At 42.1% G+C, this 13,751-nt stretch overlaps 1 protein-coding gene across 1 annotated transcript in view; it reads right to left on the bottom strand.

Moving 5' to 3' along the window:
• Positions 1 to 4,597: 4,597 nt before the first annotated feature.
• NEMP1 (nuclear envelope integral membrane protein 1) overlaps positions 4,598 to 13,751 on the bottom strand; it is a 30,303-nt gene continuing 21,149 nt past the window's right edge. Inside the window, exons 5-9 of the mRNA XM_049883627.1 lie at positions 12,658 to 12,751; positions 12,083 to 12,197; positions 11,155 to 11,380; positions 10,208 to 10,381; positions 4,598 to 9,519 (exon numbers count right to left, since the gene is read on the bottom strand). Coding sequence (XP_049739584.1) covers positions 9,339 to 9,519; positions 10,208 to 10,381; positions 11,155 to 11,380; positions 12,083 to 12,197; positions 12,658 to 12,751 — 790 coding nt within the window. The 3' untranslated portion in view covers positions 4,598 to 9,338. The remainder of the gene's footprint in view (positions 9,520 to 10,207; positions 10,382 to 11,154; positions 11,381 to 12,082; positions 12,198 to 12,657; positions 12,752 to 13,751) is intronic.

A 13,751-nucleotide genomic window follows, 5' to 3' on the forward strand; every position in this document is an offset into this window, starting at 1 on the left:
GGCAGATGTTCCCTAAGGAGGAAGCCCAGCCCTCCTGTGTCTGTCCTGTGGGATGGTGTAGGTGGGGTGGTTGGGTGAAGAACAGAATTATTAGTACAATGGTCACTGCCACTCCCACACAGGAATAAAGAGACACATCCTCCTACTCTGCAGGTATCTCTGAACCTGGGAGGTGGAGGAAGCAGGAATGGAAGGTAGGGCCAGAACGGGGCATAGGCTTCCTTTTCCCTTCACTCTGCTTTCTCCGAGTCCCAGGAAGGGAGGGCACTTGTCACTTCCTGTAAGGACACAACTGAGAAAGCCACAATAATACTGGTAATAGCCATCCTAAGTGCAATCATGCAGCACTTACCATGGCCAGGTGCTGTTCTCACCACTTTACACATACTTTCAGATTCATTTTATGCTTACGATACCCCCAAGAGGTAGGTAGTATTATTTTCCACCATTTTCCAGATGAAAAAAAAATTAAGTCTTTTAAGTAACTTGGCAGAGAAGGGTGAGAGCAGAAGGGGGAATGGGAGAAGAGATCTCCTTTGGATTTGGGTTTGAATCTGAGGGGAATGAGAATGTGAGTAGTTGTGGGGGGGGGGGGGGCGCGTAGAGGAGGCAGATTCCACACAGGATGTGGAAAGAGGAGCAGCGACAGGTCAACGCAAGACTCACCCAGCACTGGAACTATAGTGTAACTTCAGTGTCCCTTGGAGAATGGCGATGAAATTCCAATTTGACAGGAATGGACATAGCAGTCCCAGGCCCCAAGGGTGGAGAGGAGCCTTAGTTAATGGGAGCTGTCCATGGTGTCGCAGAAGCCAGGAAAGAGGCTGACCTCCTCTTGCCAGTGTCCACTCTTCGACCTTTCTTTGTGCTGCCTCCTCCAGCCTGGGATCCCTATGCCAGTTAAGCCAGGAGAGGCCAGAGGCGGCTGCTCAGCACAAAGTCCGAGGCTGTTCCTGCTGAGGGTGCGGCTTACTTAACCCTTTGCTTGCCTGATGCCCCAAAGGGAGAAGCTCAGTGACTTCCGATAGCCCCTCTAGGTAGGAAGGAGCGGCTGGCTGGCTTTAGCTGAGAGGCTCAATTAGAGGATTCTTGCTCCATTGCCCCCAAAATTTGGAAATGAGAGCAGAAAAAGAGTTTTAACCAAGGAACTTTTCCAAAGAGAAGTCAGATGTTGTCAAGAAAGCTAGAGTGTCTTCCTAGCAAAGAAAGAAATGGTCCTTCCCTCAAACCTACCCTTCCTATTTTATTGGGGGTCAGAGAGTGTTAATGAGATTAGTTGGGGAGCTAAGCTGACAAGATCCTCAATTCCTCTCCACTTCCCTTCCCCTGTGACCCAGACCCTATCAAAGAGACCTGGTAATAACACCTTGCTTTTGTAAAGCACGTCAGTTTCATTGAACTTCCACCTGTATTGTCTCACTGAATCCCACCACCCCATGAGGCAGGAAGTGCAGATACTCCATTGTAAGGGAAAATTAGAGGCAAAGGCCAAGGTTTAGAGAGGTTATATGATGTGTCCCCATGGTTCCACCGCTAGTACATGGCAGAACCAGGGACAGAACACAAGCCTTCTAACCCCAAGCCTGTCGTGGGGTGCAGCCCAAGTTCGGTGTTAGGACAATAAATAAGACCCTGAGATGTCATTCCCTAGTCACTGTCCCAGCTGGAAATATCTGCCTCAGATAGATAAGAAGCTTATAAAATCCTACTAAGGTACCCTCTCTTCCACCCAGGAAAATTCCTAAATAGCAGGCTCCCTCTGCCCACCATCCTCTCTCCCAGGCATGCAAACTAGGTAACTAGCAAAACAGGCACTTAGCTGAAGGTGGAGACTTGCCTCTCCAACTCCCAGTCACGTCTGCTTGGTTCAAGGTACAAACTCTATAGCTCTCGCAGGAGCACTCTGTATAAGCCTGGCCCATCAACATTTCCATTATCAATCTGTCCTTACATAATTTATTGATCTACTCTATATATGTGAAGAGAGGAAAGGCAAGGAAAAGAGAAAGTGACATAAGAACCGAATCCCATGTACATGTGGAGCAGTATCACAGTGTCAGAGGCAGAAGCGACCAGAGATCCCCTATTTTGTAGAGGAATCAGACCTAAAGTGAGAAAACAATCATGAACCTGACAGAGCTGGGACCAGAACCCGAGTTACCTGTTCCCCAGGCTGTTTACAACTTCAGGTTTATCTGTGTGTCGACCCATTCACCTGCTTACTGAGTGCCTACTACACGCTCGCATGAGGGGTGTGACCCTAAAAATTAGACGGCAACCTCAGGCTTAGAAAACAGTGGTATAAACATCACAATTTGGGTCGCCAACTGCCCTGGCTTGTCTGGGGCTAGGGTGGGTAAAACCAGAAAAAGTCCTAGTAAATTTTCACCACCCTAAGCTTGTTAACAAGGAACAAAATACACATCCAAGTCAGCCAGGACCTCAAGATCTGTCAAAGCGTTCCAGGGATGAGGAGGAAGCGGGGAGGGGGGAGAGTGTGAGACGCTTCCTAGGCAAAACTGGAGCAACTGGAGCTTACTGGTCTTCCTCCTTTGCATCTGACCCCTAAATCCCCTGCCTTTTTCCTCCCATCAAAATCCCTAGCCCATGTAATGGACATGAGAAAACTTCTGAGGGTGATGGAACTGTTCTGCCTCATGCTTGTGGTGCTGGTTACACAGCTATACCCATTTGCCAAAACTCAGTAAAACTGTGCACTTAAAACTCATGAGTTTTATTTTAGAAATTCTACTTCAATAAAGCTGACCAAAAAAAAAAATCCTTTAGTATTGATTTCTGACTGTGGTTTGTTATTGGCTGCTGCTGAGCCAGGACCCGACTCGTGGCGACCCCACACACAATGGAACAAAACATTACCCAGTCCTGTGCCATCCACATGATCAGTTGCAGATCAGACCACTGTGCGATACGCAGGGTTTTCATTGGCTAATTTTTGGAAGCAGATCACCAGGCCATTATTCCTAGTCCATTTTAATCTGGAAGCTCTGACGAAACCTGTTCAGCATCACAGCAACATGCACTGACAGACTGCCTCCACTAGCCGATGGGTTGGTGGCCGCTCATGAGGTGCACCGGCTAGGAATGGAAGCCAGGTTGGGAGGGCAGTAATCTGATTAAACTAATTCAAACTCATTAACTCTCCCAGGGGTATTCACTTCTTAAAAGATGGTAACACAATAAAAACACAAGTTTTCAGATATGATGGGGAAGATATCTGGTAGTAAAGGGTCTTCTTGGCTTTCATAAATTATCAACTAATAACAGTTATCTGGCAGTATGTGTCATGGAAACCCTGGTGGCATGGTGGCTAAGAGTTCGGCTGCTAAACGGTTGGCAGTTAGAATCCACCAGGCACTCCTTGGAAACCTCATGGGGCAGTTCTACCCTGTTCTATAGGGTCGCTAGGAGTTGGAATCGACTTGATGGCAACTTTTGGTGGGGGGGGGGGTTTAAAAAAATTTTTTTTTCTTTGTCATGCACCAAGTTAAGGGCCTTTAAAAAAAAAAAAAAAACACAACCCTGCTATTCAAAGTGAGGTCAACAGACCAGCAGATCCAAATCACCTTGGAGCTTACCAAAAATGCCTTGGGCCCCACCCCAGATTTACCAAGTAAGAATCTGCATTTTAGCAAGATCACCAGGTGATCCCTATGCTTGTTTAGAGATTTTTACATGCCTTATCTTTTTAAATTCTCACTAGAACTCTATGAGGTAGCTTTTTTATTCATTCAACCATTAATGATCACCTATGTCTCTCATATACCTAGTGATAGTGATAGCTATAAAAAGGAGAAAAGATGTCATTAGCATACATTAATCTACATAAATTTACATATGGCCTACATTCTGTTTTCTTCCTCTGACATTGGCTCTAAAAAATGGACAATGGATTTCCATGTAGTCTAAGTGAGGAAAACAGGTACATAAATAATGCAAATGCTATCAAGGATTCCCAAAGCAAATACTCAATGTATAAAAGAAAATGGAAGGTGCCAGACTCCTACCGCAGAAGCTAGGCCTAGACATAACTTGACGTTTTTATTGCATGGCCCCTAGTGCTCACTGCAGCCCTGCTTCCTCTTCCACCCTACACAAAGCTCTTGGCAGGCATTCCGCAACTGGCTCCACAGACCTCACCCAGAATTGGTCAAGGCCTATGGAGACACAAAAAAGGTGTTGTTAGTTGATATGGAGTCGATTTTGACTCATGGCGATTCGATGGTGTACAGAGAACAAGGATGACCTTTCAGAAGCAGATCGATAGGCCTGGCTTCTGAGGAGCCTCTGGGTGGGTTGCAACTGCCAACCTTTTGGCTAGTAGTTGAGCGTTTAATCATTTGTGCCACCTGCGGATTCTTTATACCAAAAATAAACAAACTGAAGTACAATCATAGTAGCTCCCTGGAATAAGCTATACTTTGTATGTTTTTCTGAGACAGCGTGGGGGTACAACTGTAACTCGCGGGAGAACACTCCTTAGAGATCTGACATCCTGGGAAATCACCCAGTCCAACGATGGAAGTTGACCAGTACAGACCTGCGATGGTAGAGGGAGTGTTAAGAAAAATGGGTGGCATGTAAACCCTCTTATTAGAAAGATGAAAGTGAGGAGCTATTGCTGATTACCTGAGAACAAGAGATGCAAACAAGAAAAGTACATGGTCATCAAGAGAGACCACTATATGGTCTATAAAATTTTATTAAAATTGGGATTACTTACAAACTATACAATAAAAATGAAAAAATATATAATAAGACATCATCTTTTTTTTTTCTTACAGAAAAGTAGGTGAAAATGAGACCCATGGCAAAGAGCCGTCCCTGATAATTTTGTTCCTTTCAAATATTCATGAATACTTATTTTAAATATAAATGACAACGACCAAAATCTTTTTTTTTTTTATTTTAATAACACTAAGGCATTACCATAGGCTAAAACGTACCAAGTAATTCCTTACCTCTGCTATTTCACCATGAATTCCAGACTCATGGAAAACTGAGGCAACTGCAGGCTCTAACAGGTCCAATATTCACATTTTGAGTTTTTTTTTTTTTTTTGAGCTATTAGTTAACATGGCATAAGACTGTTCCTCATGCTGTAGGGAAGTTCAGAGAAGGTGATTTCACCATTTTCAAGTTATCCAGAGTGTGAAGAGGAAGACAAAACACATGGGCAGGGGCTGTGAGAGTCCAAAGCCCCACATTTTGGGAGGCTGTGTAACCATTCCTGTCCCCTGCTAAAGCTGTGTGTTGACACTGGTGTGAGCCTCCGTTATTTATTCCCAGCAGGCTCTGGCTCCCATCACCTAAGGCACCAAACACCCCTTTGCAAGGTAGTAACCATCTAGAAATCAGTTCAATAGTAACCTGAATCCATAAGCTAAGTTACCAAAGACACCACTGGGTCACCACAATTGCATAGGTTTCCAAAAAATTAGAATCAATTTCTGCTACATTGAAACAGAAGCAAGAGGTTTGGAAGTACATGGCTATTTTACATGTTTATTACTTGGGTTCAGCGCCTATAGAACATGGGCGTACAATAAATCTGTCAGACTCTCCTCTCCTTGATTCAGATAACATTCTTGGCATTTCAATACAGGCTATTATCTCATATGTCAGACTTAAGTCCAAAGGAATACAAGAAGGACATTTCATTTCCTTTCCTCCTACTTCAACTTTTGCTACTCAATTCAGAGAAAAGCTATGAGCACATAGCTAGGAACCATTTTTATGCAGGCATCCATCTGAGCCCATCTTTCTTCTGGAACAACAAGATTAAGGGCAATTGCGTAATCCATTCCCAAGGCTTTTATGGATATCAGAGCCAGGGAGGACTATTTGGCCTATCTGGGTCCTCGCATTCATCAAACCTCTATCATATATGCCAACTGGGGACTGGGGTAAGGGGAACACAATCAATGAAGAGAGGGCTGGGTCCTAGAATGGGATATATTAGCACAAAATAGAACATTGGGACGAAGGAGCTATCATCAGCAAATCCCCTTCTTAACAGACATAAAGATCATGAATTTGGGAGAAGAAATAAAATTGTGGTGGGAAGCAACAGCTGACAGGAATTTATTAGAATATATCAAAGTTGACAAATTTTCTTTGTTTTTGATCATTGTGTTCCTTTGGTCTCATGAAAGCAATCTGAGTAGGAAACTGAAGGGGAAATGTTTTAGGCCATTTGCCTCTTCTATTCCCATTAGTGGGAGTCACGCTCTATACAACTTGGTCAGACCATTACAGGGGATAGATTTCCAATGCTGATGAGACCCTGAGCCCTAGGGCCAATTACAGCTTGATATTTGCTGAGCAAGACGCTGACACGGCAGCCGACGTGGCTCCAACAGCCAGCTCACCCCATAGTTATCCCTTCAATCCTTCTTGATGAAATTGGTCTGGGAGGGGACGAGACTATGCTGAAATTGTAAGAGCTATAACTGCCAGAGAAAATTAAATGGGGTCTTCAAGTAGTGACTGAGCCAGCAGACTAAGTGGCCAAGAGGGAGACAAGAGCAGCTCCTAAAGAGGGTTGATGGACTCAGGCAATCTCCGGGCACACAGAGCTCTGAAGCACCTGGGGCAGAGCCACATGGGCAGGCAAGGCAAGGACACGCAGCACACCAAAGTGACACTGTCCTTCACTTTCTGAGAGCGGCCCTCATGCTGCGGGACCAATTGTCATCTCTACTGCCCACAGCTCAGGTCTCCAACCACCAGACAGGGAGTAATAAACTGAGTTTGCTTTGACTCACCCCAAATTCAAATACAGTGAAAAATTTGGTCTTGAGACGGAAACTGTGTTTCACAAGTTTAGTGAATAGAAAAAGAGGAGACTCTTCCCTATTCCACAATCTTTTATCACTAAAATAAAGATATAAGGCAGGAAAAGTCACCCTGGAAGCAAGCTACCACCCTAAGTGGCTATTTTGGGAAGGCACCAAAGTCACCAGGGAGTCCTGAGACCACTTGTATAGCTGAATTATTTTTTCAAAACAACTTTTGCTCAAACATGCTAGGTCTAAATTTCTATAAATAAGGTAAAAATACTATATCTCAGAGATCTAACAGTACTTCATAGAGGGATAAATTTTACAATGTACACAATTTATAAAGGCACCAAGGTTTCCCAATATAAAGCTCCTTTTACCCTATAACTTTACCCCATAGCATCTGCCCAAATACTGCTTATTTTTCACTTTCTACTGTGTGTCTATCTGCTGCCAACTGAGGTAGTTGTCACTTCAGGATAGTTTAAAGCTGTGGGAAACACTGGTGGAAATCGTCAACTGGCTGCCTGGAGAGGAGTCTCAGAGTTGACATTTTGGAAATCAGCAATGGAACCCAGGACCTTTCAAAATAATCTGCAAAACGGCTGGTCTAAAGGAGTCATTACAGCTTTTTTTTAAAAAAAAAACTGCCTTCCCCATGATCATGGTAAACCAGTAAGTCTGATGATGTGCTCTTTTCTTGAGTGTCTATCTTATTGCCTAAAGTAATTACAGCTTTTCCCAAGGTACAAGGATGAAGACCACAGAGACAACAAAGCAAATAACCGATACTTGGGAATTTGCCCCCTCATAAAAGACACTGCTGGTTTATAAGGGTACTACTCTCCAATGGCAAAGGAACCTGAAATTAATGTTACTGTAATGAAAGGTAGCATGACTCACTGGGTAGAAATAAAACTGCAAATAAGGATAATAAGATCATGGAAAATGTGTCCAATCCTGGGTCCTGATGACTGAATGAGCATCCAGAGGCATGAAGACTACCTGAAGGTCTTTTTCCTTCCTGGCAATGCAAACTGTGGCAGCCACAAAGCTACAGCTTGTGTATCAAGAAACTTTCCAGATAGTTGCAGGACTTACAAATTAGCCAGATTTTTTTTTTTGGGGGGGGGGGGGGTGGGTTGAGGAGGGAGTACGAGTGTTGGGGAAAGGCTGAAAGGAATGGGTAGAATGAGTAGACAAAGGAAGGGAAAGGAAAAGGAGATTGTTTCTTGATTCCATACTAACCAAAAGATAAACAACCCACTGACAGGAAAAGTGAAGAACCTATAAAAAGTATTTAAATCCCCAAAATAAGATCACGTCTCCCAGCTGGCATGCATAATGCCATAAACCAAGAGAGAATGGGCATAAGAAATGAAACAAACACTTAACTGTACACACTTCACAGGTCCTCACCTGACAGACACTTCACAAAGGGAAGCAGGAAGCAAGGCAGCTGAAGAGGCAGGGTAAGGGAGCAGTGCAAATGCATTTTTAAGATGGAATTAAAAGTTGAATATAATAAAAAGCCCAACAGACCCTACCTTGCATAGGGAAGAACCTATAGACACAATCCCCCCTAAAGGCAAGCAGAAAGCCAGAATAGTGTATGTTTGAGAACTAATTCAAAGCTCAACCAACCACAACAGCTCCTGGGGCTTTAATGGAAAATCCATTGTTAATAAATACGTAGGGGCCTGTGGGTTTTATTGGAGTCCTGGTGGCACAGTGGTTAAGAGCTCAGCTGCTAACCAAAAGGTCAGCAGTCGAAACCACCAGCCACTCCTTGGAAACCCTATGGGCAGTTCCATGTCCTATAGTATACGGTCGCTGTGAGTCGGAATTGACTAAATGGCAATAGGTTTTACGGGTTGGTGGGCTTTGTTACTGTAGAGTGCTAGCTAGTTCTGGAACACGAGCTTGCGATATTTTTAAAAATACACTTGCTTAAAAAACAAGACAGAAAAAAATTAATCTTCCTCTAAAAAGTGTTAAATCAAGGATTATCCTAAAGTCACCGAAATAAAAGAAGTGAAAAAGGCTCAGATTTGTGGATTTCTCTACGGAAGACGCAGCCTATGGTCTGAAAGCATTACCGCACTTGTAACTACTCTTACTCCTGAGGGCCAGCCACAGTCAAAGATGCCACAAATGTTTAAATTACCCTATTGGGAAAATACAGGCAGAAATGCCAAAACTGAATCAACTTTCAAAGAGGCACCAGAATGCCATGCTAGCTAGGCATGGCATTCTAGGCATCAGTTTCTTTGAGAACATAATGGTGGACTGATAGCTCAACCAAAGGGAAACAAATTGTTGGCAGCATTCATTCCTCTACCCATCCTCCTTCCCCAGGGATCCCACAGACACCACCTAGACCAGTTCCAGAGGGAGGCCTATGCAAGCCTCTAATTTCAGTGGGAGAATTTCTGCACTCTCGCCCTATGTTAAAGAGCTAAAAAGCAATTGCACAACACACGCAACATGGACCACTCAGATACCAAGTCAGTCCATGTAAAAATAACTGAGCACCACCTAAGACAGGAAGCTGTTCTGTGTGATAGAGGGGTGGCAAGGATCTGAGTTCTCCTCCTCAGAGGATGTGTCCTCATAGAGTTCATTCTGGGTAAGGATGCTCCCTAATCCATACTCCTGCTCATGGACAGAAACTTCATTTGGTGTAAGGTGGTAGGAGCCTTCCACAAAGTCAGCAAATCTGGAAAAAAGAGAAAAATAACACTCATTAGGAACCTGCCCTCTATTCTCTCTTTCAAAATAAGAACAAATTGATGCCCTTGATATGCTCACAGCTCAAATTATATCTAGCCAACATTACTGTCCTTGCTCAAGGACTAAAGTAAGAAAAATGGAGAAAAGTAAAGCTGGGATCATAGGCCACTATCCCTTACAACTCCATCCTGTTTAATAGGCACTAGATTAACCTTTTTAGTCATGGAAGTGCTAAGGTACTATTGGTCATCTGTAATACTGATAAGAGAAAATTAAAGGATATTATACATTTATAGCCCTATAAAGTTTATGCTATCAGGATTCAAAACCGCACCTTCACACACTCACTGTACAGCTGCTCCCAAATAAAAAGGCAAAAAACAAACAAAAACACTCGGGGTAATGAAAACTATCAGAAGAGAAACTTAACATGGTATGGGAATCTTCCCATCTCAACATTATAATCAAAGCTGGAGTCAACGGTTCCTTAAGACTTGAGGAAACTGGCTATAGCTAAACATATAACGATACACTTACCTTTCTCTTGGCTATTACCAGGTTAACAGGAAAACAAAAGCCACAAATACAAAGTGATTATCTAGAAGTATGATCTCTGTTAGATCTTTAAGTCATTTACAGAGATAAATGCTTGGCATATTTGGCCAAGAGTTTACCTTTTTGGAGATTGGATTCGAGAAACAGTCTTCCAAGCAGAGCAGTCTGGGCTCCTACAATAGCTTCGTAGTTCCTGTAAAGCCTTTTGGGTCTCCACCTCTCCTTGTATCCGATACTCTTCTTCTGTCAGAAGGCGAGGGGGGACAGGCTTTTCTGTTGCCTTACACATCTTTCTGTGCTCATCAAAATAACATCATGAATCATTAATCAGTAATCTATACTCATCCTTACCTCTAGCTCCCTTCAGTGAGCAACAATACAGCAGACAGCTGAACATTAAGAGTCATTACACCCTGACCTTTCTTCCAAAGACATCTTTAGTTATAATGGACTCTTGATAAGTTAGGCTATGAGTGACATGTCATGACAATCAATATTATTCATTAATGTGAATAAATTATTTTCCAAAAAATGATAAAATATTTATTTATTTTCCAATAAATGGAAAAACAACAAGAAAATGATGGTGTAAGACTGTGGTCCTTTAACTTGGTTCCCCAAACAAAAGGGATCACCTTGACTGTCTCCCGTAGAAGAACCATCAACAGCCTCATAACGTATGACCATTACATTTTCACTATGCAAGATGGTAATATGCTATGAGTTACATCTTAAAATAAGACTCGGACTCCCAGACAACCTGAACATCAACGTGGAACAATCTGAAACCAGGTGACCTATGGTATGTGGTATAGTGTTATAATTTGCACCACCTAGTGGTAACAGGAACACATAACATTTTACTGGATGATTTTATTTCATGTAAAATGACTAGAAAATGTCTAGAGAGAGCGCTAAAACATTAGACTCAAAAACAAAAGAGAAGAACAATACAATAACTTTGCATGAACAAAGAGGCTGCCAGGTTTACACCTTGGTATCCTTTTGCTGCAACTGCATCCCATATTGCACATGTCAGTACAAAGTTACACCGCCTTTCAGTCACCTGTAGGTGATGTACAGCCACTGAATAGGATACTCCAGGTTCTTGGTGCACAGTGCAGCGATGATAATGGCAAAGGCAATGTGCGGTATCTGGATGCCAGAATACATGAGACATAGGCCCATCAGCTGCAAGGCCCAGGTCAGCAGGTTGATACTTCGTTCATTTTCCAAGGGCCCATACTTGTAACACACTGCAAAACTCATGAATCCAACTGTGAAGGTGTAGCCTATGAAAAGAGGCATCAAAAGACATTCCTTTTCCTCTATACCTGGTAAAAGTAATTGTATGTCAGGGGCGGGGGGTAGCAGTAAATTAACTGTAGAGCATCTATTGAATCAGGAAATAAAGCAAGATCTTTAGTCAAACCACTGCCGTTGAAACCACTGTCATTACTAGGATATATTTATATCTGTAAATTTCTATGCTTTCTGCCGTTCCAAATTTATTTGGTTCAGATGGAACATAAGGACACATCTGAACAACTCTGGAACAGTCTATTTAAAACACCAATATATGAAAATCCAGATTAACCACCTCTCAAAGGATATTATCAAGGGTTACTATCTATATGACCAAACGATTCTCATTCTGTAGATACGCTGAGTCCTTTACTTCTTAAGATTCCCAAGTGTATTTAAAATACGACTACATTAATAAAATCAATTTATAGCTTTCCAGAAAGAAATCTATTATGTAAAGAGAGGTGCACTTATAAATACCGACAAATTAAAGTCTTCTCCCTAGCAGCATCATTTTAAGAAGTGAAAATTAAACAGGTTAGAAACACATGAAGAACTTTCGTTTTTAGAAGTCAATAAAATAACATGATTATTAACTCGCAGAAGCAGACAACAGTCTTATCATGACCAAATTAACTAAAACAGCCTGTAAACACACGAAAAGTAACAGCAAGACTGACGACACTTACTTAAAAGATACTGCCAGTAACACCTCCAGATCTCTTGTAAATTTCTAAACACTAGTTGAATGAGGTACAGAGAAAAGGACCAGCCTCCCACCAGGATGACGTAAATGGGACTTTTCTAGGACAGAGGGTAGAAGTGAAAGCAAAAAGTTACAACAGGCTTTCCACACATTAGAGAAGCAAAATGGAACAATCACTTAAAAAAAATTTCAGCCCACTCAAAGTGCACAAAAAACACACCTCTTAAAAAAGGTGGCCTTTATATTTAAAATGATACTGTCTGCAAGGAACACTGGGAAGATAGATGCTAAAAAACTTAAAAGCCTGGCTATGTACTTAACAAACAGGAAGGAGACTTGAATCCCCACTGAGCACAGGACTTTATACAAAAAAGGAGAGTTTATATGTAATCAGGCTCCAAGTTACATGGTAGAAAGTACCCTTCTGAATCAAGGAAAGAGTAGGACATTGACTTGACAGTCATTATGCAAATTTTCAGTGTTCTAACAACATCCAGACAAATAGTCCTTCAGCTATCCAAGCTCACCATAACTGCATATAAGGATTCTGCTACTTACCTTGGGCATAAACTTGAACAGTATAAAAATGATGATTAGTAGAGAGGCCATAATTCCCACACTCATGCCAGTAGAATAGTAGAAAATCTGACTTCTGCAAAGAAAATTTACTTCATGACTATACGTGTATACATCACATATGCCATTGTTCAAACTAGGTTAACTACTCCAGTCAAAGAGTAGAAAAAGGTACAAAATTAGAGCAGATATTTGCCAAAATCTTGAGGATAGAGAAGTGTAGATATTGGTACAATGTAGCTGCTACCAGATTAATATCAACAAGAACACTCAAATAAATATATCCCAATAATAAACCAATAACAATAAACCTCGGCTTAGCCTCCCAACCCCCTCACCCAGCATGCCTCCAACCCAATTTTTCGTAAGAATCTTCTTCTGAGGAGCTGCACAACTTCTCTGGGGAAAAAGAAGGGGCAAGAACATTGCCCAGGCGGAGAGTGGAAAGTGGAACTGAGCTGCTTAGTCAGAAGGGTTAACCAAACACACAGCCTAAAACAGATAGCGCCTACGACCATTCCAGGCTTTCTACTAGATATGCCTCCTTCACTATGAGTTTCTCTCAGGATCCCCAAAATAAGGAACAACTTCCACCAATCCACTAGAGCCCAACTTCAAACTTCGATTGTTAATCTCTCATTTACTACTTCACAAATACAAAGAACAAGGGGATACCATGTGGTCTAAAGTCAGGAAAGGTGTATATCATGGTTGTATCCTTTCACCATACCCATTCAATTTGTATGCTGAGCAAATAATCAGAGAAGCTGGACTATATGAAGAAGAACAGGGCATCAGGATGGAAGGAAGACTCACTAACAACCTGCATTATGCAGGTGACACAACCTTGCCTTCAGAAAGCGAAGAGGACTTGAAGCACTCACTGATGAAGATCAAAGACCTTAGCCTTTAGTATGGATTACATCTCAACATAAAGAAAACAAAAATCCTCACAAATGGACCAATGAGCAACATCATGATAAATGGAGAAAAGATCGAATTTGTCAAGGGTTTCATTTTACGTGAATCCACCATCAACACCCATGGAAGCAGCAGTCAAAAAATCAAAAGATGCA

This window comes from Elephas maximus, chromosome 4, assembly GCF_024166365.1.
Source record: "Elephas maximus indicus isolate mEleMax1 chromosome 4, mEleMax1 primary haplotype, whole genome shotgun sequence".
In the NCBI taxonomy this organism is placed as follows: Eukaryota; Metazoa; Chordata; class Mammalia; order Proboscidea; family Elephantidae; genus Elephas; species Elephas maximus.